General features: G+C 40.6%; 4 protein-coding genes across 6 annotated transcripts; 1 reads left to right on the top strand and 3 right to left on the bottom strand.

The window, feature by feature from the left end:
• The first annotated feature begins 112 nt into the window (after positions 1-112).
• Positions 113-3,353, top strand: LOC105696035 (ribosomal RNA processing protein 1 homolog). The gene is made up of 6 exons (XM_012418175.1): positions 113-538; positions 692-915; positions 1,020-1,190; positions 1,275-1,457; positions 1,556-1,818; positions 1,959-3,353. Exons 1-6 carry the CDS (start codon positions 289-291, stop codon positions 3,214-3,216), a joined length of 2,349 nt encoding a protein of 782 aa, XP_012273598.1. The 5' UTR covers positions 113-288; the 3' UTR covers positions 3,217-3,353.
• On the bottom strand, positions 3,285-9,351 carry LOC105696041 (lysocardiolipin acyltransferase 1). Its single transcript, XM_012418185.2, has 6 exons — positions 9,221-9,351; positions 8,460-8,700; positions 7,328-7,513; positions 6,982-7,189; positions 6,285-6,851; positions 3,285-6,210 (listed from the first exon to the last, which is right to left on the bottom strand). The coding sequence occupies exons 3-6, from the start codon at positions 7,493-7,495 to the stop codon at positions 6,044-6,046; spliced, it is 1,110 nt and encodes a 369-aa protein (XP_012273608.1). The 5' UTR covers positions 7,496-7,513; positions 8,460-8,700; positions 9,221-9,351; the 3' UTR covers positions 3,285-6,043.
• Positions 9,352-10,001: 650 nt separating this feature from the next.
• On the bottom strand, positions 10,002-13,323 carry LOC105696374 (regulator of microtubule dynamics protein 1). The gene is made up of 7 exons (XM_012418796.1): positions 13,200-13,323; positions 12,745-12,913; positions 12,452-12,643; positions 12,189-12,377; positions 11,681-11,901; positions 11,222-11,460; positions 10,002-11,039 (listed from the first exon to the last, which is right to left on the bottom strand). The coding sequence occupies exons 3-7, from the start codon at positions 12,637-12,639 to the stop codon at positions 10,797-10,799; spliced, it is 1,080 nt and encodes a 359-aa protein (XP_012274219.1). The 5' UTR covers positions 12,640-12,643; positions 12,745-12,913; positions 13,200-13,323; the 3' UTR covers positions 10,002-10,796.
• Positions 13,324-13,620: 297 nt separating this feature from the next.
• LOC105695861 (phospholipase DDHD1) lies at positions 13,621-24,022 on the bottom strand. 3 transcript variants are annotated; one of them, XM_012417865.2, is made up of 11 exons: positions 23,710-24,022; positions 22,472-22,557; positions 21,288-21,599; positions 20,459-20,632; positions 20,260-20,388; positions 19,830-19,971; positions 19,314-19,420; positions 18,842-19,155; positions 18,300-18,585; positions 17,895-18,062; positions 13,621-17,384 (listed from the first exon to the last, which is right to left on the bottom strand). In XM_012417865.2, the coding sequence occupies exons 2-11, from the start codon at positions 22,536-22,538 to the stop codon at positions 17,236-17,238; spliced, it is 1,848 nt and encodes a 615-aa protein (XP_012273288.1). In that variant the 5' UTR covers positions 22,539-22,557; positions 23,710-24,022; the 3' UTR covers positions 13,621-17,235. The 3 variants fall into 3 exon arrangements, with proteins under 3 accessions (XP_012273288.1, XP_012273279.1, XP_012273270.1); XM_012417856.2 differs by lacking the exon at positions 23,710-24,022 and adding an exon at positions 23,291-23,681; XM_012417847.2 differs by lacking the exon at positions 23,710-24,022 and adding an exon at positions 22,864-23,256.
• Between the last annotated feature and the right edge of the window lie 304 nt (positions 24,023-24,326).

Genomic DNA, 24,326 nt, shown 5'->3' with positions numbered 1-24,326 from the left:
TATGAAAGAACGAGATCACTAGCACCTCTAGTAATATTAAATAAAGGTATATACCTTGGTAGGTATATGTCCCTAAAACGTGTAGAATCTAACCTCAAATCTGGCAAACTTGATCACCGAAGATTAAGTTAGGTTATGCGCGCGAAGTTCCGTCTTCCATCAACGTGGTGCGTTCAGTGACGTGAAAGCTACTTTATTCATGAATAATTATGTAAAAAAAGAAAAACGGCTTTGAAAAATACTTGGTGCTGTTAATTAGTATTTATTTCGTAGCCGAAGCATATAAGAATGGTTGTGAAGAAGATGCGTGGGCATACGCTGGGGAAATCGAAGCACGCACGGCAGATTTCGAAGCATAAAATGAACAAGAGAGAGGTTGTATCGGTTGTATCAAACAATCCAAAGAACCAGAAAGCTGCGATTATTGCGCAGGAAATTAAGTATGCAAGGCTTTTAGCGGGGAATGATAAAAAAGTTAGAGACAAAGTATTGAAGAATCTGAAGAAATGGCTTTCGGCACGCTCTTCGAGTTCCTTTCGTAAGTTTTTTTCTGTTCCTTCGGAGTACATTATCGTATCAAATTTCACCACAGCGGTGATATCCGAACTGTCCGCATTTGCTTTGATTCATATTCTAACAGTTCCTTACGTGCAAACAGCTCTAATTAATGGAAAGCGTATTTTGATTTCAGCATTCACGGAAACTGATTTTATGAGATTATGGAAAGGTCTTTTCTATTGTATGTGGATGTCGGATAAGCCGTTGATCCAGGAGGAGCTAGCGGAGTCCCTCAGTGGACTTATACATTGTTTTAATACGATTGAGACGGCGTTATTATATACCGAATGTACATTGAAAACTCTTGCCACGGAATGGTTTGGCATTGATCGATACAGGCTTGACAAATTTGAAATGGCAAGTTTTTTGCGATTCTTTGCAAAACATGATGATGAGAAATCGCTGATACATGCCAGTACGTTAAAGAACATGTTTATCTTAACCATCCATTCAATTTACAGTTAGTTCGAAGAGTCATCCGACAATCCTTCGTATTCTGCAAGAAGCAATCATGGAGCAAAGAGTGCGTCAAAGGATTTGCAAAGGTTATCGAGAGACTTATTCAAAATCCTAAGTTTGCATTAGGATTTAATTTTCACCTTTCTGATCTGTATCTAGAAGAGCTGTCCAAGGTAGTGTTGAAACAAATATTGAAATTCTTGCATGACGACAAGTATTGTCTATTAAACATGAACTAACAGACCTTCGTTGCCTAGATTTCTCATGGGCAGATATCGACAGACACCGTTACGGAATTAATTAGACCATTTGCAATTCAATTAGCCAGTGTGGATGATGACCGACAAATCGCTCACATTACTAGACACATATTTAGACATTTAATCTTCCAGTCGGATGTAGGCATGGACTATTTAGAGAAATTCGAAGCTTGGAAAAATGTAAGTCAGCCTTGATACTTTTAGAACATAAAATATCTCCACCTCCAGTATAAACATGTGAATTTTTCATGGTTCCGTTTCACACATGACATCAACAGGCAGGCTTTCCTGAAGGAAATATTGATGCGATCCAGAAATGTGAAATCTCCGATGAAGACACGGATAGTGAAAGAGCAGATGGAAATGATTCAATTCAAAAGATTGAAACAAAACCCTTAGATCCAAGAGCAGGACGAGTCGATGTGGAGCTGCCTCAAATTCCTTTCGATGCGGAAGCCATTGCGAGGGTGCTCTTGGAATACAAATTTCGTCCGTCATCGACAACAAAATCTAGGAAACAAATTGTTAAGCTTTCTAACGAGTAAGTGATTCTTACATAACTTTCACCAACGATTTTACTTCTCGGATACATATAGGCCGACTCTTTCATATCACCTTAAATGATCTATGTATTTATTTAACTTGGTTTCTAAATAGTACCCTGCAATTTTGCTGTCGTAGATTCACTGAAGTTTCCAAAGGGATCATGCCATTAGGAATGAAGGAGTTACGAATCCCAAAGAGCCGAAAAGCTGACACCAACCCAAAAAAAGCTGCGCTGCGCCTGCTGAAGTTCGATGATGAGATTTACATCGATGCCGGTAGATCGAAACGCAGAAAAAGAACGGACAGCGAAACTTCGGAAACTGAAGTTTCTGATCTCTTAGAAGAGTCAAGAGAACAAGGAAAACCAAAAAAAAATAGTAAAAAGGATTCCAAGCCACAGCTGAATGGTGAAACTCATTCTACGGATGAGAATGTGAATTCTGAATGTGAATCAATAGACGAGTTTGCAATAAATACAGGAAAGAAAGTGAAGAGGAAGAGAAAACAGAACGCAGGGAACGATGGTGGTGAAAACTGTAAATCACACTCTGAGGAGAAGGAAAGTGATAAATCCAACTCGGAAGACCCTTCAATTGGTAAGGAAGATAGTGAAAAAAATGGTATCTCAGAAATTCAAACACAACCTTCCTGTCTGAAAGGTAAAGTTAAAAAGGCGAAATTGATGAAAGGTAACGTCATAGGTAAATCATACTGTCGAATAAATGAAGACGATGATTCTGTCGTGGGAAAGGACGATACCATAAAAAGTTGTGCCATAAAATCCCAGAAATTGCAGACTTATCTGCTTGCAAAGGGAAAGATTAGCAAGCTGAAGTCGAAGAAATCAAGAGCCAAGATTGATTTCACGAGAGCTGAAATCCGGGAAGGGATTCTTAACTTCAAGAATTTCGTGACACCTCGGAAGAATAAATTAAAAAAGAGTAGTCCCATCGGAAAGTGGGATGTCTCCGACACCGAAGGGCCAACCATATCAATTTCTCTGTCGAAGAAAAAACATATAACAGTTAGTGATAACATGGCTTCTAATGTGACAAATAGCGACAGCGGAAAGCTTCAATCCACCATTTCAGCCACCGATAAGGCTTCATTAGCCAAGATACCATGGTTGATGCCGGTCTTGACAAAATTAGAAGACGATCAAAAGCTGAACTCAGCGAACAAAGTAGGAGTGACATCCTCTCCTAGTTCAAAGAAGCGAGTGAAAATAGCACTGCAGCGGAACACTGCACAACATACTTCCGAGTACATTCAACAGATCCGTCAAAGTCCAGCGATCCCTTTCGATGCCAACCGAAAACCTCCTGCAGGAGTCCTGAAACCAAGTCCACTGTCAAGCCCTGTCAATCCTTTCTACCGAGGGTTTATCAATTGACAGCACCCATATACAGTGACCTGAAAAAGCTCAACCCTTGCGTCAGTGATAAATAAAACAATGGATTCTTTGTTAAACTTCTACGTGTCTGTAATTGTATATACTTATATATGTATATATATACCCATATATGTGTATACATATGCTTCTATCTCTCAAGTCTCCACTAAACGTCTGTATGTACAGTGTATACATACGTGTTTCCTTTGCACACAACGCAGTGCCAACATTAACTTCACGTTACCACTATACCTATGACACAGACATTTGGATCGCGTATAATTGTCACAGGGTCTGCCCTCATCGAAGCTTGACTCGTCAACCCTGAAGGTTCGGAATGCCATTTCACATCTTTAGTAGAATCTTTAATACATTTTTCTCTGATTCATTAATTTTTTTTAATAAATCAAGATGGAAAAAAGATTAATGAAAAATTTGTGGAATTGCATGTTAAGAAGAAAAGAATTGTGTGGAGTGACAAGAAGATTTGATGGTGAAACATTCCGTGCCTCTGTAGGGTACAAGCAATTCGTTTGACTCTTATATCCTCTATAAATATGAACTTGTACACACAGGATGAATCGCTGAGACTACAAGTAAACTTACGTTCCTCGTTCACCGACTAATTGACTTCAGTCTTAGTATTTTGTAAGGTTATCTCTACGTCACTCATGTATGTCGGTTTAACAATGACTAGGACATTTCTAACGATTATATTTGACTAGACACAAGACTACACTTTCGCGATCAGAAATCACTTAAGGCCAATTTTTCGGATATCGGCGAGAAATTGGTCGAATTTTTCTTAACAAAATTACTTTTTGACCAACAGTGTAGGGGTTAGGAATTCCCATTTGGACTCTTATCACTTAAATGCACGATTATAATCAATCGTGAGGTATTTTAATACAAAAGCGTATTATCGATTAATCATTGGATTTAAAAAAAAAGTACTGTTCACGTTTTTGACACTAAGTAAACTAAAGAAAAAGTGGCCTTAAGGTACAGCGAATGCTACCAACAGGACATAACGGTAAATCTGTTAAAAGACACAAAGGACACCTTTTACCGTATTTTACGTACAATGCTCTTAACACTAATGCTTGTCTTACTCGACAAACTCAAAATACTGAAACTGCAGACATTGGAAGAGAAAACAAATTTACAATCTTTGTTACGCTCATAGATCGACGGAAGAGAGTAAAGACATGAAACCATCTGCTCAATTAATGATGCCGAGGCAAAAAAAAATACCACAGTCATTTACATAAATACAAAGCGATGTAGAATTAACTCCTTTAAAGCAGTCGCAGAAAACTTGAATCTGTCGAGTGGGACGAGCCATCGAGTTCATCGAGCAGAATTCTTTCTTTGGCACGTGAATTCACTTTCCTTAAACTAACCGCAGGTGAAGTTCCTTAATGTCTACGGAAAAATAGACGCCGTTTATCCGAGCTTTGGAAGTTTCCACAATCTAGCGATTGAACTCACAAAACCTCGGAGGGAAAAAAAACTCTCCGAAGGAGCCCTACTTTATACAATATATATATACGCGACACGCAACGCAACGTGTATATGCTAATACAATAAAACATACACTCGGTGCGTACCGCGTTTAATTACATACAGAGTTACAATACGCCAAATGAACCGATCGGGCAGAAATCTTAAGATGAAGTGAAACACGTCGAGGAAAGTTTTCATCAAAGTTTCGATGGTTCGATGCAATACCCTTAAAAAAAAGTGTCTTATTCAAGTCGACTGATCTAAGGGGCGTTTCACTTCACCTTAACCTTATGTGAGAAGAAAGGGGTACTTCGCGCTTAACCTAAAAACACTTTTTTTTTCGTATACATAGAGAGTGGGCAAGAACTTCCAGCAGGTGATGGTTTTAAAAAGACCTTTCACAAAAGGTCTTGAAAAATAAAAACGCCCGAGGACAGGAATTTTGAGCTAACGGGCGCTTTTGGAAGATTTTGCACGGCGATCTAACTTCTAAGGACCTTGGGACGGGGTTTTCGGTTTCAGGTGTCTTCTTTACATTAAATACGACTTCTGTAACACACGTCACCGCCGTTTCCTTCTTTTTTTCTCGTGTTTTATGGTTTACATTTAAGAATTATTCATCTATTCAACAATTACCAGGTCTTGTTTGCACCGAAAGTCTCTTCGGTATCGTTAGCTCTCTACGAAAGAATTTCAGACAAGATTACTTGATTAATTCTGGTGGATTCAATTCCTTCTTTAAATTCTTTTTCTTCATTAAACTAAGCTTAATACTTGTCAGGCTATTTCAGATAATGGTCTCCATGAGGGAATGTTTTACCCCTACCGAAGTAATTCGTCATTGAGGTTAGAAAAGGGTTCGTAAAGTCAAGTATCAAATTGGAGGTACTCCGAGAAAATATGTTACATCATTTACCAACAGTCATCGACTAAACTGTTTGAATTCAATTCCTTGTCAGAATTAAAAACGGCTGAAAATGATCATTACTTTGACTCTACCTTCGCAGTGGGGGAAGGACTATCTTCTTTTAAAAAAGTTTCAGATAAAACTGCGGAGATGGTTCCTTCGGAGTGCAGTCAAAAAGTGCTACGTAGAAACTATTGTGCAGTAAAGTACTGCGAGAAACAAGTAATACAGGAATATCTTCAAAAGTTGTACACTGCAAGATCGGTTTACACAATAACATGGGTATCTGCCATCGTTTCTGAACGTTGACTCGAGGGGAAGAAGGAAACAACGTTTGTCCAGTTACACGTAGTGATATCACAGTAAGGGTACGAAAGCTATACCGTACGTAAAGGTTCCCTCAAACGCAGCAAGTCAATGGAGCTTGGCTCGAATTGCATGAGTTTTCCACCGCCAGAACCAGCCCATCTCGAGCTGGTTAAACCCCGTGCTGAAGAGAGACAACCCAATGAAGAAGATGGAATGTGCCAGGGCCCAGAGTTGGAAAATAGGTGACACGATCAGAAGAAGTACCATTGCTCCTGAAAATATTTATTACATTATTCTATGAACAATAACGGGTGATGTTGAGAAACTCTGTAAAACGTGTACGTACCAGTGAGCACGCTCCAAAAAACGAAAGCCACAATCAGCGATGTCGTTCTGACCATCGGCCATGCCTTCGCAGAGAGAACCTTCTTCTTGGCAAACTCCTCCAAGGAGCTTTCCTTCCTGGACCATCTCTCATTTAACCATATTCGCAGCTGCGAGTCATCTCGAGGAAGATCCTCCGAAGGGATTCGTTTGATGTGGAAGTGCACCTCATTTGGAAGGTTACCTTTGACAAGGTCAGCCTCCGACTGTGGTACGTTGTCAGGATAGGCTATCGTCAGATCATACACAGCATCGAGGTAGCTGGATTTTTGCAAGTAGCTGGCCAAGTAGGTGAATCCTGTGGTCTTGGGATGCAGAATGTAACTGTAGGGTGACAAGCCGTGCTCCTGAGCATACCTGTCAGATTTGGCTTTGCTCAACGGAGTCAAGTCAGTTCCTTCGGGGAAGATCAGCAGCTGAGTTCGACTGCGAAGGGCTATAAGGTAGTCGAGTATCTTAGCTAGCCGGCCTTGGTCCTCTTCCCAGCGACGAGTTATGTAAAGAAACCCGTTCATTTGCATTATCCATCCTGGAAATCGAAGTCACCGATGAAGATCGACAGGCACATTTCTTCGATCATCAGAAAACTTCGTTGAGTTTCACATGAAAGAAATATACAAGCAGTTGGCCACTTGGTAGAAAATGTGAATAACCATTACCAGGCCCAGGAACATGGCGGATGGGATCCTTCAGGATAAATTTCAGTTTATGAGCCACGACGTTAGGTAGACACGCTTGGTACATGGCGGCCCAGAGGAAGTTCCAGTCCACCCTGGTCCGGTGGTTCATCACGAGGATTGCAGATTCCTGAGGTAGAATGTGGTCCCCTGACACCACCACCTTTACGCCGAATATATCCAGAAGAGCCTGTCGTAATCACATCAGAGAAAGATTTGCATATATAATATACAGTGCTACATCCTGACATAGGTAACAACAATCAGAATCGGGAAAATTAAAAACAAATTCCTGATCACAAATGATAGAAACTCTTTATATACTTACGGTGGGATAGAGCTCCCAGCATGAGAAAAGGAGGTCCCCGCATTTTCGAAACCAGGGAGGACTGACCAGCAAAAGTGGAAGGAGCGGACAAGCGATGAACAAAAAGCCCGCCACTATACTGCCATACCAGAGAGAGCAGTACAGTAGGCCGCATAAAAGTCCGCGCATCACAGTTCGGGTGCACTCCTGTCGAAACAAAATCTAATGTCAATACGAAAATTAATGCAGAAGTCAGTACAGTTGACTGAATAAAAGTTCATAGCCTAGTTTATATAGTAAATACGCATATTATACGTTTAATACACGCCACACTTCAAGCCCAAATATCGGCACGACTTTACCCGCCCGTGGATGTTGGCAATGTTTTAATAAGGACATGCCAAAAATACTTGATCGCATCCCGGGGTAGGCAGGTGCGCGAGAAACAAGAAATTTGCGTGCATGCCATCCCGCCAGGAAATTCGTACGTCTAGATCTTTCCGCTACTCCTCCTGAATTTTTCATGAAAAATTTGTTTATTTATCGTACACTAGAACCAGCACTGCGTGGTCGGTGAATGTTTTCGACGTTTTCAGCGTTACCACCAAAAAGGGCATAGACGAATTTTAATTTATCGACGTCGATTAAATTTCTCACCGCCTTTCATATCACCTTAACCCTCTATAGACCCGTGCAACCTTCAGGTCACATATTAAATGAAAAATTTTTTTTTCATTCGCATATATAGATTTCTAATTGCTGATTTTTCGTTCCCCCAATTTTTTTTTATTTAAAACAAAAATTCGGCCCATAGAGGGTTAATATGTAGGGGTCGTGCCGTAAGAGTTTGAGGTTAGGTACCTGTCTATCCGCGAGCGCGAATATTCAAAATCGCGTTACCACCAAAAAGGGTATAGACGGATTTTAATTTATCGAGGTCGATTGAATTTCTCACCGTCTTTCATATCACCTTAATATGTACGGGTTTGAGGTTAGGTACCTATGTATCCGAAAGCGCGAATATTCAAAATGGCGTTACCACCAAAAAGGGCATAGACGGACTTTAATTTATCAACGTCGATTAAATTTCTCACCGCCTTTCATATCACCTTAATATGTACGGGTCGTGCCGTAAGAGTTTGAGGTTAGGTACCTGTCTATCCGCGAGCAAGAAAGCGAAGACGGCGCGGCTCCTTCATAGTGCAGAGCAGACTGAAGAACGTTCTTGGTGGCTTCCCTCCGATTATACAGCGAGCGATCTACGGAGACTCGCCGGGGCTTCTCTGAGCCGGTGGCCGACGACACGCAAGGTCGCACGGCTGCGCTGCAGCGTTGCAGGCCGCTGTACTCGGCGGACCCCAGAAGTGAATTCGGGTTTTCCTTTTAACCACCCACTGCAAAACATCAAGGAGAAGCGTTAAGGTGACATGAAAGGGTCATTCTGTATACATAAGACGTCAAAATATTTAGAGAGCTTTTCACCAAACTAGGTGCGCCGAATCATTTGGAAATCCACCACGTGATTAAGGGGATGCGAAAGCTCAACCGTTCGTAAAACTTTACCACGAACTGGATGTCTCAAATCGTTTCATACTTTAAAACGTGAATATGGAGACCCTAAGGTAGGTCCTTAAACTCCCGAAATTTCACTTTTATATAATATTTTTAAAATACCTATTAACAAATTTGAAAAGAATTAAAATTTCATGAGTTTCAGGACCTTCCTTATAGTCTCCCTATTCACGTTCTAGAGTTTCTAACTATTCGGTAAATCCAGGTGGGAGAAAAGTTTTATAAACAAAACCTCTGCACTACGCGACTTGCAAGAAATTCCTGAAATTCCTAAAATTCGCAGAATTCGCAAAATTCCTACACTCATCATAAATTCACGGGAAAAAATACATAATCACTCACTCGAGGTAACACTGGACCACGCGAAGTCACGTAGGCTGATTCGAGAGCGTGACGTCGCGCGTCCACGTTGAAGAGCGACAGAAAATGGAGAGATAATTGTAGAATATCGAGTAAAGTGTCGGAAAATCCCGTATTATCTTCTGGTCGTCCGGGGCCAGCCGACACCCCTCGCGGCTGCACACGCGAGCCACTAAGCGCTCATCTCGCGAGGACCAGGATGCTGTGCTGGACCGTTTATTGATCCGGCGATACCAAGCTGCACGCCGAATGCCCCGGTCGATTGGTCCATGTGCTCCTGCCACGGCTGCACCTTTCCTCCCGTATTTCACCCTTCTTTTTCCTCCAATTTCATCCTGACTTGTTGCCCGGAGAAAAAAAAACAACAAATAAATCTGTTAAACTTACAAGGAAGGTCGATCCCTCCGACTTCGTTTTTTTTATAATACGTTATAGTAGGCTAAAAACTAAGCGACACGTATTTTTTTTTTTTTTCACTTGAGCAAACGTGCGACACAGTTTGAAGAATACTCCAACGTGAAATTATTATACGCTTTTAGTTTAGCATTAAATATTTTTAGTATACCGATAAGATACTTTTTAACAAATTAGACTGTTTCCCCCTTTTTTTTTCTATTATTTAGTGATCCCAGGAAAAAATTTACTATACGTCTTATAAGTGTTCTTCGATGAACATTTTCCCTTACGGTGGTAACGAAACATTTAATATTTTGTAAATTGACGAAGATAGAGTGACGAGATAAAAATCATTAAGGGTTCTAAGTAATAAGTTACAAAGCCCACGTAGCACGTATATTAACGATCGTGTCATACAAAATGGAATAATACGCAATATGATCCACTATACGTCCACTCCGAAACAAGGGTGACGACCAGACGCGTAGTCAATTCTTTAAAAGCGAGACAAAAAAAAATAACATTTACCGACCCCGGACGAATTAAAGACGCCATATCTCATAAGTCGTACATACAATTATGCCCTCACAGGGTACGAGAATTTCTATCTACTTGCACCTAATTATTCCCCTACGTACATCGATGTCGTGGCGTTCAGGAAAGTCGAGATATAAAATTAACAAATCTAATTCTGCAAAGAGAAGATTAATAAGTGAGTCATTACGGAGCCTCGACATGGAAGGTATACGAATTTTGAGTTAACAATGATTGGACAGTTTACAAGTTTACATTTACGAAGGCTCCCCCCTTCGGTGTACAGTTGGGGACACTAATCTCGCTAGTCTGAAATACACCATAGTTACGTTCAATAGTTGCGAACTAGACATCAGTTGTAGATTCTTCAAGATGAAGCACCTCGACAGAAACGCAGCGATTATATCCCTAACGATTATTAACATTTTGCAACGGAGTCCTGAGAGTTCAGAGAGTTCCCTCGATGTGTTCCAAGGGACGATTATTTATTTTTATCTATTCACTTTTATGTTTCCTTCACTGTTGGATACCACGAGTGTCCGAGAACGAGGATTTCCCTGCGCGCAGTACAGGAAAGTGGAATAGGTCTTGAAGTGACGATGCCTTCGTCTCCCAGCTAGAGGTGCTTCTAAAGAAGCATCCCAGCTTCTGATTGTATAGCCTTATCCTCTTTCGTTAAGGCAGGGAGACTGCAGAGTTTTTTCAGCAATTCAATTGCATCGGAGGGTTGATTTATTGCCATATAGGCCTTTCCTAGGAAAAGCATGTTCTCCAGATGTGGCTGCGTAGCCAGCTCCTCAGCTTTTTTGAAGTGATCGATGGCTTCTTCGTACGTAGCACTAGGAGGCTCTGCGAACAAGGCTGCAGCGACCTGGAAAAGTAATGAATGCGATAACATGAGCTGGTTTCTCATAATGTATTACTAATTATAAGACATTCCCTAAATTCCTGTAGAACCGTTTGACAGCTTCATTGGTTACAGGAAAATGCGAAAGTATTATATTCTTCTTTAAGAGTCTATTAACATTTCCAAGAATTTAGCAGCAGATTTACCTTCCTTTTAAACCATGAAAGGTCGGCCACTTCGAACTTAAACCTTCCCAACATATGATGAAGCAATGCATCCGTAGGATTCAACTCCAAAGCTTTTGATACGTACTCCTTGAAGCGATATCCAGCCTCAATTTGGTCTTTTATAGGAAGTATCTTGGCGTGAGATCCCACAAGGATGGCATACCACTTGATCAAATCCGCGTTACGCGTGTCAAGCATCTTCTCACATGCTTTGAGACCTACGGCAAAATTACGATTGACATCAACAATTTGAAATATGAGCTTGAGGTTAGGAAATATGCTATCATGAAATAGCTTGAAGAGCTTGCACTTCCATATAAACATAACCCTATATTTCGTTGTTAAATTAGTCAATAGTAGTGTTTTTAAATTCTAAAAAGTTTAATATTTTTAATAAATGAAATTGTGGTGATTTAACAATTAATGGTTAAACAATACCTGCCAGGATGTAGACCTCTGTCAGTTCGGCATCTTCAGTGTTATTCGAACAGATATAATAAAGTTTTGCAATTCTCCATGCAATTTCTGCATTATCGGGATGGGAAAGAGCTATTTCTTGCAGCTGCGAATGGACATCCTTTAGATAGCTTTCTTTATCCTCGTGCTCGTCCTCCATTTTGACAAGCAACGTACACAATTCACTTATTGCTTCGGAGGCCCTGTATCACTAAAAATATACTATCATCCTTTAACACGGAATATCTATGGTAAACAATACACCAAATAGATAACAATATGTAACATTGCATTCAAAAAATGTGTACAACACAAACTGAAGCAAACAAAAGAAAAGATTTCACATAGCGGGAGCTTTCAATAGTAATATTTGTTAAACCTTTTTCTTATCGTTATTTTGATGACTGTTTAGTAGTACTGCTGAACATAGTAAGATATAAACAATAGATGGTGTTCCTTAACCCTAGTACTTAGAGAGAATGTTACTAACCGACTGTCACTGTCCCCCGCACTCTCTTCAACATCAGAAAAATCAAAGAACTCGTCATCATTGAAATCGGTTCCTGCGATGGAAGATCCATCGACGTCAACTTCATTATCCGCACCTGTGTATGTGGCTTCCTCGTTCGAGACTTGTTTACGAGATCTCCGTTTCTTGCCATGCAGTTGACTTTGTTGCCTAATAGATCATTAACGTTACAAAAATTCATTTAAATGTAAATTCAATTTAAACTAACAATTATATACCGTTACCTTAACAATTTCAAGTCCTCCTCCAACGCTATAATTTTTTGGTTCATAACAGCTAAATCCTGTCTAACTCCGACTCGTTGATTATGTTTTACAACTTTCTGATAGAGCAGCATACTAACGGCTCCGATAACACCAATTGCTGCGCCAATGGCAGCAACCGTTAAAGACGAATGATGTACGTTATTCATCCTTCTGTGGATAAATGACAGGCAAAAGTTCCAGTTATTAAAATCCAAATGCATAAAGACAGGCACAGCATTCAATAAACAACAACAAATATCTGCATTTCATACCTTTTTTGTACTTATTGAATTTGAAGCTGGTGAGATACAAGTACACAACATTTACTATATACTCAATCTCTCGGTCACTTAGTATTGCTGTCTCTTTTCCGCTTCCATGCCATCGCTCAGATCCGCATGTCCGTAATCTGATGAGACGTTAATTTATAACCTCAAAAATCTGAAAAGGAATCCGTGTTAAAACATGGAGAATATGGAGAAATCGAAATCGCTACTTCCGGGTCACCACGAGCCGGCTTGACTTTTCGACCTTTGAGCAACCAAGGACTGAAATGGACTGAAAGAACTTTGAGCAGTGGAAAAAAATATGTCAGCCCACCTTTGAATATTCGGTACTGAGTCGCACTAAACCGTTTTAACGCTGCAAAAACGCCGGGAAGCGGAGAAACGTTCGATGGAAACGTCAGGGTGGAAAAGGGAAAGCGTCAGGGACGACATGCACTTACGGTTAACTCGACACCTAACCCTAAACCAACGATTGCTTTCATGAGATCGGAAAGCGGAAGAAAGCGGGAAACCCAAAGCCACAGCCAAAGAGTATATGTAATTAAGATGGGCGACGCACGTTGAATGCGTCGACAAGGTTATTGCCAGCGATTAAAATATTACATCACTAGAAATGATGCAACAACCAGAGCGTTTATTACGTATTTTTGACGAGAGCGCTCACTTCTCGCATTTTCACCTCACGTGGGTTTATTCGCCGAAATACGTATTCGCTATATGAACGAACAAGATCACTAGCACTTCCGGCCTAGTAATATTGCAAATAAAGGTACATACCTTGCAAATCTATATTATTTTCTTACACATGCAGATTAAAATCTGAAATTTATAAAATGGATGTCAGGAATGAGAGCCAAAGCCTGTCGTATCAACAATCGTTTGTATTTAAACTACAAAGTAAAGAAAGGCTTCCCAACGCATTACAGCATTACTTGCAAATGTTTCTCAACCGTTACTTCCATTTTAGGTTATAAAACGGAGATGGAGCAGTCGCAACTTAACGTAACACGCTAAGATGCGGAAACTTTCGCATTCCTGTGAGCCTTTATTTTTCGGCGCCCTCTTCATTACGACTTAACCTTAAATAAATCCGCCATTGCGCCAATGGAGGAATAAGGTATTTCCGGATCGTGTTCCGTCCTGAGACGCGTTAAATGGCTTCTGATTAATAATCGCATGTATTTACAATCTATGTAAGCGATTAGTAAATGGCCATGTCGGCTCGAACCTCGATCTACGTCATCTAGGTTAAGAAAAAGACTCCCGTGACGGCGAAACGCGGCCTGAAACCACTCGCGCGTTAATTTAATCTATTATCTCGTTATTGTCAAGCTATTCTGGAAAAGATGCGAAACGAGTCAGTCGAATCGCAGAAGCGCCCTCTACCAAGTGTTCCAACATGGCGGCATGCTCCCACCGGCTATGTTCTAGCATTGCTCAAAATGCTTTAAAAGCTCTGTCGAAAAACGCGACACCCGCAGAGGTCGCATAAAAAGTGAGAATTTGCGAATACGTAGCCGGAATTCAATTTTAAGGGTAAATACGGACGTAGAGAGCGAATCTGTAAGTCGGTGACATTAGACTCTCATTCTTGATGGCCCTACGATTCCAGAAACCTCCGCATCGCCCTAACTCAGTGGTCCCTAACCTTTTCGAAGCCACGGAACACCTTCGATTACAGAGAAAGGCTTCTCGTAATACCAAAACGTCACTAGCCTTCAAACATCGGAATTATGTAAAAATAGATACGTCTACGTAAAGATGTGCACAGAACAGGTTAAGAACCACTGCCCTAATTTATTTCCGGCTAATAACAGCTGGAAATGGATTTCAAATCTCCGAATATTTCCCCAAGCGAGATTTATCATTAATCGATAAAGAGAGATACGGATCGTAGTAAAGATTCGCAGATTGTGACATATATTGCGGATTGTATTAGAAAACTGTAATTAGTCGGCGAGAAGATTATCGAGCATTGTGGATTCTATCTTCTTAGTCGTTCGACGGATTTGAAAGTGAACGAAAGGTTACTTAACCTCCCGATAGAGAAATCGAGAGATTTGCGAGATTTGTTAACTTCATGCCGGGAATTAACATTCTCTAGAGATTTTAGTACCGACGTGGACGAACTTCCCCGAATGGTTGCCAGATGCCACTTTTCTTTTTTTCAAGATGGCGGCTCGGCGGGGAAGAACCGAGTTTACGTTTTAACCGCAGTTTTCTTTGTACGTCAAGTACAATTGAACATTAATGCTATATCGAGCGTATTTCTACGTATGTACAATTGAAGATAGTGGTTAACTCGATATGTCGGACGTGTACACTCATTACGTGAAGTAAAACACAAGAGAACGGTACAATCTGCTCAACCTGCGTCAGAGACTATTTTACAACTCGATGGATAAGAGAACGTCTATTGGAGATCAAAGTACCTAGACAGTTTTAATAATTCACCTGTTATAAACATTTGGTAAGTATTATTTCCAGGCATAATGTATCCGTTAAAGGTAACAATAATAGCGGGACATTTCTGTATAACGAAACTAATGTAAATTTCTTAGAATTATTTAACAGGATTGTCAAAATTGCTTAGAAACAGTTGCAAGGAATTACTGAGCGTTTGACTATCTGGGTACTTTTTGTATCTCCGGGCTATCGATTGACGGGTAAAGTATCATACAGTATTTGAGTTCACGGTATTCGCATCTCAAACTGGTTGAAGATTCTGAAAAATTCGTTGCATTGAATCATTATAAATGTACAGATATAAAATGGTCTACCCTGATCGACTGATATTCAAACGGCACGAACACTCCAAGGTGGCGCAGAATATACTTGGGGCCTATTATAGTTTGGCCCGTACTCGTTTCTGTTCCATTAATGCTAAAGGTTCTGATAACGATCATTATTGTGTTATCGACAGCCTGCGTAGACAGTCATTGATTATCGAAGAATTCTTAATGCAATAATAATTGGGGGCGATAATTTAATAAGTTACTCAAAAATGTCTTCGACTATTTTCAAGTGTTTCCAGAGCTTGCAGTCGATCTGCAATGGAATGTAACTTATCGACTTGAATTCAATGACTTCGTAACATTTTATTAAATGTGGAATTTGTACCGATATTTATTTTTAAGACTAACAATTTTGGCATCGCATTGATCTAGAGTGAATTCTTTCTTTGGAGACAAATTAAAGGCAGAACACTGCGGAGAAGGCCAGATTATTGAGCTTCGAGGCTGACGGTTGTGAATTCTTGCACTTCTCATAAGTGTGTGCGTTAATTAATTTTGGTGGTTCTCGGTCAACGAGAATTTCATTACTATCATGTTTATCACAGAGATACAACAAACTAAAATGTCACATTTTTGGAGAAGTCGAAGGGTCTTTTCCAAATAAAACAGCGAAGAAATAAGTTGTAAGGTATCTCATGTAAAAGTTAAAACTTACAGGTTCCAAAGCAATGGTTTAATTAAAGTGAATACTAAAAAGTACGGGACGTTAGCTTGTGAACTATCAAAAGTTAAATAAAGTATTAAAATAAAACATTAACATGAACTTTGGACACATTCTACGATCTCCTCCCTTGCTTTCTACGTTCTGCACAGTGCTTTGAAAATAAACCCTTCCACTTGACATGTTAAGAAGTTCCAGCCAGTAACGTAATTCATACATTAAAAGCCTCCATCGGTGACCACTGAAAATGGTCATACCTGTATTCACTTAACTGAGCTCTTGTTATTAGATTCTTGTACTGTACAATAACAAATTAATTAACAAATCAAGGCATACTTCAATTCGAAATCCCTGAAATCCCATTAAGATCTCACAATGGCATCCTGACGAAGAGAGATCCAGAAAAGAAGTACGTCCGCTCGATAACCCTAAACAGTTTTCAACAAAAATATACAGGCGTCCTCGAATTACAGGAGCTTTCAAATTTTCAAGACTCCCCTCGAACTTATCGGGATAAAAATATGCCCACTCTAACAAGTTATTGTTGGTAACATAAGCAAGAGCTCCTTCTATTATTTCACGGTTGGCAAGCACGCACTGTTGATATTAGCTCCGCATATTGATGCACACATAACCTTTCCGGTATAAATAAATATTCACTATAAACTCAACACAGTGACATATAAGGCAGGCTTTAGAATTTCCACAGTCACCAACGAGATATTCTCTCTGGGAGGATACTCGTAATCACTTCACACCCACATCGAGAGACGAAGTCACCAGCTTCGAACATTCGATTGGTCCCCTACGGCGTGGAACTCATCCCCAGAGAATGCAAACTGGCGTTCCTCTCTTTCTCTCTTTCTCGGCATTCAACAGTTTACTCGTTATTGTATTGTTTTTCCATTATCACAGATTGCTTTTGGTGGCAGGTCCGGTTGTGAGCTTGGTGGACTAGTAGTAGACTTCGGTCCCTTCGGAGCCTGCCTCCGAAGAGGCGTCCAGAGAGGTGAGCTGACATCACGTTTCCAGGGTCGGGAAGAGCCTCGTTAGGACGAAGAAAGCCACGTCGTAGTTGCTCCAGTAGGCTGTGTGTGCGGTCACTGTATAAAGATAGTTTCTCCCTAGGCCAACTGCTCGTAATACATAGTCCAGTCGTTGCGACAGCTCTGCGGAAGAGAAAAGGTTTTGCCATTTAACTACAATGTGTATACCGGGAATCTTTGAAAGAATATAAAGAAACGCCAATAATAACAAGAACAATTTTTCTATCACCTCAAAACATGAAACCTGTGATGTAATGACTACATTTCACAGGACAATCTTGTAATTTACAACAATGAGTCTTGACACACGTATCAATGTCCAACAGACAATTTGAATATTCATCACTCTGACGCACGACAGTACACATAACGAGACAAAGCCGAATAAGCAAAAATTGATGAATGGTGCACCTTGCACCTTGTATTTCTAAAAACCAAGGACTTCGGCGAAATGAGTATCGATAACCTAAACACTGTTTTATCTTGAAAACTCGCAATTAACTCGAAATTAAAAAGCATTGTTAAAAATAATTTTATGTATGTTCGAGTTTATGACAAATATTCATAACCGATGTACAAAACCATTTCAGCCCTGTCAAAAAGAGAAGTCTATTGTAATGACATAAAGTATACCTTGATCTGGACGGAGAGGATTGGAATCCGGTATTGGTGATGAGGCACCATCCTTAGCGATCCAGCCAGCTCTTACGAGTCCCCAGAGACTCCATCCTTTATCTGTACTACGAATCAGAGCATCCCCAGGACTGTCATCGGCTTGGACGTCCTCGGTTTCAGAGGTTACTTGGGAAAAAAACAATTCAGACATTTAAAATTTACTCGATACTTACTTAGTATCGATGAGCATTTTCGTATCGAGACGGATAAAGTGGAGATAACAAGGACGTAATTTCTTAAAATTAATTCTTGTTTTATAACCCACTCAAATATGAAACTGATTATCAACAAGAATGTACTTCAAGGTATAAAGTAATTCATTCTCACATAAAATGAAAGCTCTTTATGGTATTTGATGATTACCTGCAGCAGGAAGACTCTGTTCGACAGAATTAATTGCCTGGGGTGGCGGTTCCACTTGTTGGCCATCGACAGCCCAGTAGGGCGGAATCAAGACAGGATCTATTTTGCTGTATCCTCTTTCGAGAAGAGGTTCCATCCGATAGGCTACTGGGTCGGACCAGTGGAAGATATTGTAGAATCTTTTGCAGAGACCTGGTGGCATGACGTCTAACCTATTGGACGGAACTCGTGTTCGCAGAGCCAGGAAGACCGACAAAGGGGAGCCCAGGCAAAACAAGTTCTCGATCTGGAAGGAAAATAAATATGAGGAAAAGCTACACCTGGATATGTCATCGGAAAGAAGACAAACTGATTTCTAATAACTCATTCCTCGAAGATAAGCCATAGACGTCACAAAAAACATTAATCCATCGGGGAATTAAATCTTGAATTTCTAATACATTTTAGCATAATATTATTTAAATTGCGTAAACGGAAAGTCAATCAAAGTATGAAGTAACGATGAATCTGTTAATTAAAGTCATAAGGAAATAAGTACTTACAGGAAACATTAATCCATCGGGAGATATATCAGGTGGCTCCGGAGAGGGAGGTCTCGTGTCAGGTCCCATCCATCCTGTCACAATGTCGTAAACAATTACGCAACCCAAGGAATGAGCCAAAATGGAGACTTTTCCTTGCCAGCCTGGGTGTCGACTGGCAAATTTGAAGTAAAGCTCGTTCAGCACTCTCTGTAGACCTGCCCGAACTTCTCCACCGTAAAGTGGACTCGTATAATAAAGAATGTCCATGGCAGAAGTGTTCAAGAGGTGCCGAATACTCGTCACGCTACCTGGGGTGATGGCTTCGACGATGTCTAGAAATGATAAGAAATAACTGTTATTAAAAATTTATCCATCTCAGGGATGGTTCTTTTACATTTTACGTGTTCATGATTAACAAATGTCACTTCTGATAGACGTATTGTACTAATGTATTGTATTATTTTGTGGTTTCGATGTTTCAAAATCTCACCCCCGTCTAGTTTCAGTGACGATCTCCACTCCACAGGGAAGAATTCCACCCGATGATGAGAATTGGGGAAATACTTCTGCTTGAGCCAATCGACACACTCTCTGAACCTACGGTAAAGGGCATGGTACACATGAAAACTCAACTGCGCACTCTTCGCATACTTCTCAAAGGCAATTGCAATGCGTTTCCCATTAATAAGAATAAAATAAGTCTACATAATGTAAGAATATGCTACTCTTTCACATAAGTTGGCAGCGAATAAATTACATCAAACATTTGAATGCTTGCGATAGAAAGGATGTACTTTAACTTCCTGTTAATTATGATAATGTAAGCAACAGAGCGAAGAGTTCAGCTTTCATCGAAAATTGATCTATGTCGCATTTTAAGTGGACATTATTCAAAATGGCTTTTGTTACAGAGAAAAAAGAAAGTGGAAAAACTTCGCGACGTCTCGCATTGTGCCTTTCGACTCGTTGCCTTTGGGAATGGACGTACTATCGCGAGGACACACACGATGTTGTGTTACGTATGATTTTTCCTGTGTCCCTCTTTTGCCCGATCCCATGGACGACGAAAACTAGATGATCGATGTCATAGGGTTTGTCATCCATCACCGCTGCTTCTTTATATCCCCTTCTCAATCGATATCCCGTGGCTGGAAAGAACGATTCATTTTCAGAATGGACAAGGTAAAGACATTTAAACTACATATAAAATGTGGTATATTGAGGTTACGTCGAATTTCTGTCAACATTCATACATGATCTCTCAGGACAAAAAAATTCCTTCGGAAGAAAATACTATCAATCGTTTCTGTCACTTCACAATCCTACATTTTACTTTACAAGAAATTAATAAATAGTCCACAGAAGGCTAGTAAATTTTAAACCGATGTCAAAGGTTCTTATTTTAATTAAGGCGAAAGAAGTACTTGAATACGTACTCTTTGTAAAGCCTAATTTCAACGTTACACTTCGCATGAGTTTGCTTGGAGTGTTTTCGCTGTAAAGGGCCACATCGTTTATTGCGTGCCAGTCAACGTGAAACTCAGGGAAGTGTTCCGTGTGAAGCACTGAAAAATTATAGAAATGTTGTGTAAACATTTTCTTTCTAAATTCTTGATGGGTATTTGACGATTATACCTTTGTAGGAATGTGATGAGGTGTTGATTTCGGGGGCTGAACTAGATTGCGTGAGAGATTGTTTCTGAAAAAGCCTCAAGTGGACCTCTTCGATGATTTTGGAATGTTCAGCTTCGAGAGGAGTCCAGTTTCCGTCGTAGTACCAGGTGCCCCTCATAATCTCCCACTCCTCGTCTGAAAGTAAAAATTAATTTTCAATTCAGCATTGGCACTGGCTCAAACAATTCTTCGATCTACAAGTTTGGAAGAATGTTGGTTCGGTCTTATTCTGTGAAATTACATCGTTTCAGTTTTGATTTATGAATCGTAGCAATATAAAATCACAAATTAAATACTTTTTGCCTTGCTAACGTAAGAATTGGATCGAAGCAAAAAATCCCAAATAAACTAAAACGTAAAGACGAACGAATGGCACGTTACCATGAAATTAAATCATTTTAGTAACTATTCTTTATACACTCCACCCTAGTAATGTAAGGGTAGGTTTCAAAAGAGTCGATAACTCGTTTAAAAAGCTATTAGACACAGTCAAACGAGATCCAAACAGATGAATCGAATGTCTCGCCGAGCAACTGTTAGCTAGTATTGCCTGCAGTGAATGCAGTTAAGGTAAATTGCCCATGATAAACTCAAGGACATAATAATCGCAGCGGAGAGAGGTCCAAGTAAGATTTCTCAATGCAGAGTTAACAGAAAGTACTTCTCGCTTCTAGTCCGCAATTTAACTGGAATGTGTCAACATTAGATAATTCCCGTATAAACTAAAAATGACCAACCAAATAAGACCAAAGCAACACTCTCACATTGATAATGTTCACAGTTTCGACACCTGGCCAGTAAATCGAGACGCATTTCATGCTGTCGAGCATGACGTCGTACATGCCACCTCTGACGACGATTCTCTCGGGTTGTGCATTGCATCTTGCGTCGATGTCGTCGTTTTGAAGACATTTCCACCGCCTCCAGGAGCCTTCGATCCTCAGGCTATCGTAGCCACAAAACTCCACCCAACGCTTATCGACACCATCCTTGCAAAACCATCGAATCTCCTCTGGAGTCAATGGCTCAGCATAAGACAACTCGTTCACTGGTTGTTCGGGACCCTCTTGAATTAATCCATTCTCCTCCGGCTCCCTCATACCTTAAAAACAGAAAAATAGGGTTCAGAGGGTACATAGCTTTTCTAATCTTATCGCATAAATAGATAACAGCTAGGTAGTACTTCACGGCTCTTATCATATAGACTCAGTCTTTCGACATTGCTGGGAAAGACGAATTACTCTGCCGCAGCATTGATCTGCCTAGCCAATTAAATTCATTAACGAATCCAATGAATTAAATAAATGGAATAAATAATATAGATGGATGATTTGAAGAACTTGGAAATTATTTAAAGAGATTTAAAAGTCCAGTCATCAGTGTTTCAGGAAAATCACATCAATAAGCGGACATTCTTATTCCATTTCTCTTTATCTCTCTCTAATATGCCTCTCGGGTTATTTTTCCACCATTGAGTGCTGATAAAGATCTGATTGTAGGCACGCCAATGCTATAAAAAATTTATCCCTATACACTGTATGTCCGCAGTAAACACGGATGGCTTTAAAATGTACTCTTAGTATTCTTGGCTTGACTTTGCCCTCGGCAGTTGAAACTATTCCGTTATCGCAGACAAAATTCCACTAAAACGTGGTCAGATAATGACATCCTGTTAATTATACATTTTATGTAGCGTGGTAAAACGTCACAGTCAAAGTAAAAGTCGTTTCGGAGAGATAACACGGTTGATTGGAAATATCTCGCTAAACGAATAGAACTTCGAGACTAGATGGAGGCGATACAGACAAGCCTTTGATCCGACAGTTACGTATCAATTAATGCTAGAAAGCATGCGATTAAAATAGATTTGAAGCATCTGGTAACAAGTACTGTTAGTCAATATAGCAATGCATTCGCTCTGCAGTCGGAAGATTAATTACAGCGTCTTATAAAAAAAAAACCCACTCGACATACCTGCTATGGGCTCGTCGAGAGGCATCTCGCTGAAGGGGTCCACCTCGGGAAGTATTCTGCTAGCCATTATGTCTCGACAGCTCAACCTACAGGAAGGTGTAGAAACAAAGTGAGAATATTAATAAAAGTGCAGACATAAATAAACAAAATTACAAGGATGACAAAAGTGAAACTCAGTGACGTAGTTATGTAGAATATTCGATGAGTCAAGAGACGAAACCATACTTAAGGTTTACACTCTATATATACACGTTATACACACACACACACAGCACGTAATTAATCTCTATATCAGTGCTGCATCGAAATTTAGAGTAATGCTCAATGACTGGAGATCAGTTACGTTACACGCATTGCGGAATTAACCAGGAATAAATAAACAAAGCATCGACCTATGGATGATGCACTGCGGTTGCTGGGAAGATGCAACGTCTCGTCAGACCCGTTCACATCGTCGCGCGCTCCCTAACCTCCAAATCACTTGACAGCTCGGAGCTCCTCACCCGCTTCTCTCGACGCAAAACATACGCATACTCGCGACACTCGCGCGTCCACTGGTCGTCGATCGTCTTCGCTGCACGCCGATTCCCGAGAGAGCGCGAGATAACCCTCCCCTTTCGAAGTGGTCTCGAACAATTCTCGAGAGCGACTAATCGCGAGCGCGGCTCGGTGTGACCACATTCACTCGGGGCGAGAATACGAGATTCGTCACGCATGTATGCGATCACTGCACGACGGCTGGAAGGACGCACACTACCATGCACGCACACACCATTGTATATATGTATATAAACCGATGCGTTTGGAGAATTTACTTACGACTGGTGCAAGTTCCGTTTATCCACTGATTTACTCACAAATTCAATAAAAAATTCATGACTAGTAATTTCAAAATATTCATCTGCTCCTCTCTTATTAAATGTGGATTTCGTAAAGGGAAACTTCTTTTCACGGTACGTACACACGGGTAAAATGTTAAGAAAGGGTAACGTGTCGAAAAGTGAGATCTCTCTTTCTGAAAGTTAATTACTATTTACTTTCATCCTTGAGCACCGTTATTGACATGCCCAAAACGAGTGCCAAACGCAAAAGGGCACGTATAAGAATAATGATGAATTGAGTAATTGAACTGTGCTTGGGCGACTCTACTGAATTCTCCCCTCGAGAATATATAAATTGACGCATTTCGAATTGATATATCGTCAAGTTCCGTAGCGAGAATATTTATTTAGTCATACCGAATGATTTTCAGTGAAAGTCGTCAAGCGCGCTTTTTTGTTACTGGGTCACGTGGTTTATGGATGACCACGTGACTTGCCGACCGCGTGACCGATCAACCACGTGACTTGCCCAGGCCAACCACGTGACTTGCCCCAGACCGACCACGTGACTGCTCCCGTAAAAGCCAGAGAGATCGCGGACTGTTGCGGACCGAAAACACAAACAAAGGAGATGCGACGCGATGCGGCGTCGATGCGACAGAGTGCGGCAGGAGTGTGACAGGAAGCGTCACTAATGCGACGCGACGGAGCTCTCACAGGGAACGACAGATAACCTCGGTCCCGCCTCTCGGCACTGAGGGACGTTGTTCACGATCTGGATTCTTATTTATTTTAATTAGAGGCTGTAACCTCGCGTAGTCACGTGAGATGCACATGACGCGGGAATCGCGATTGGCTGTGCGCCAAATCTACTTTCGAGCCCGGCGCGTCGCTTGGTCTCCCTCTAATCATGGAGGAGAGAGAAGGACGAAACGAGAATAGGTCGGGAAAGATAATGCGAAAATACGAGGTTTCGGGAAATGTACCTGAATGAAGTTTCAATTTAAAGGCGAGCACAGCTATGCCCCACGGAT

Source organism: Orussus abietinus, unplaced genomic scaffold (genome assembly GCF_000612105.2).
Source record: "Orussus abietinus isolate OABI.00-Male unplaced genomic scaffold, Oabi_2.0 scaffold55, whole genome shotgun sequence".
Taxonomy (NCBI): Eukaryota; Metazoa; Arthropoda; class Insecta; order Hymenoptera; family Orussidae; genus Orussus; species Orussus abietinus.
This window is presented reverse-complemented; position numbering and strand designations above follow the sequence as displayed.

What these genes read in the sequence shown, in the direction of transcription:
- LOC105696374 (XM_012418796.1), bottom strand. Translation starts at nt 12,639, where the DNA reads ATGAATAACGTACATCATTCGTCTTTAACGGTTGCTGCCATTGGCGCA. An exon ending in GCGGGGGACAGTGACAGTCG is followed by an intron (nt 11,902 to 12,188) that starts GTTAGTAACATT and finishes TTAGTGATACAG; the next exon opens with GGCCTCCGAAGCAATAAGTG. An exon ending in AGAGGTCTACATCCTGGCAG is followed by an intron (nt 11,461 to 11,680) that starts GTATTGTTTAAC and finishes ATTTTGCCGTAG; the next exon opens with GTCTCAAAGCATGTGAGAAG.
- LOC105696041 (XM_012418185.2), bottom strand. Translation starts at nt 7,495, where the DNA reads ATGCGCGGACTTTTATGCGGCCTACTGTACTGCTCTCTCTGGTATGGC. An exon ending in GCTGGGAGCTCTATCCCACC is followed by an intron (nt 7,190 to 7,327) that starts GTAAGTATATAA and finishes TGATTACGACAG; the next exon opens with GCTCTTCTGGATATATTCGG. An exon ending in CCGCCATGTTCCTGGGCCTG is followed by an intron (nt 6,852 to 6,981) that starts GTAATGGTTATT and finishes TTCGATTTCCAG; the next exon opens with GATGGATAATGCAAATGAAC.
- LOC105695861 (XM_012417865.2), bottom strand. Translation starts at nt 22,538, where the DNA reads ATGGCTAGCAGAATACTTCCCGAGGTGGACCCCTTCAGCGAGATGCCT. An exon ending in TCTCGACGAGCCCATAGCAG is followed by an intron (nt 21,600 to 22,471) that starts GTATGTCGAGTG and finishes TCTGTTTTTAAG; the next exon opens with GTATGAGGGAGCCGGAGGAG. An exon ending in TCCTCTCCGTCCAGATCAAG is followed by an intron (nt 17,385 to 17,894) that starts GTATACTTTATG and finishes TCTCTTCCGCAG; the next exon opens with AGCTGTCGCAACGACTGGAC.
- LOC105696035 (XM_012418175.1), top strand. Translation starts at nt 289, where the DNA reads ATGGTTGTGAAGAAGATGCGTGGGCATACGCTGGGGAAATCGAAGCAC. An exon ending in AATTCGAAGCTTGGAAAAAT is followed by an intron (nt 1,458 to 1,555) that starts GTAAGTCAGCCT and finishes TGACATCAACAG; the next exon opens with GCAGGCTTTCCTGAAGGAAA. An exon ending in ATTGTTAAGCTTTCTAACGA is followed by an intron (nt 1,819 to 1,958) that starts GTAAGTGATTCT and finishes TTGCTGTCGTAG; the next exon opens with ATTCACTGAAGTTTCCAAAG.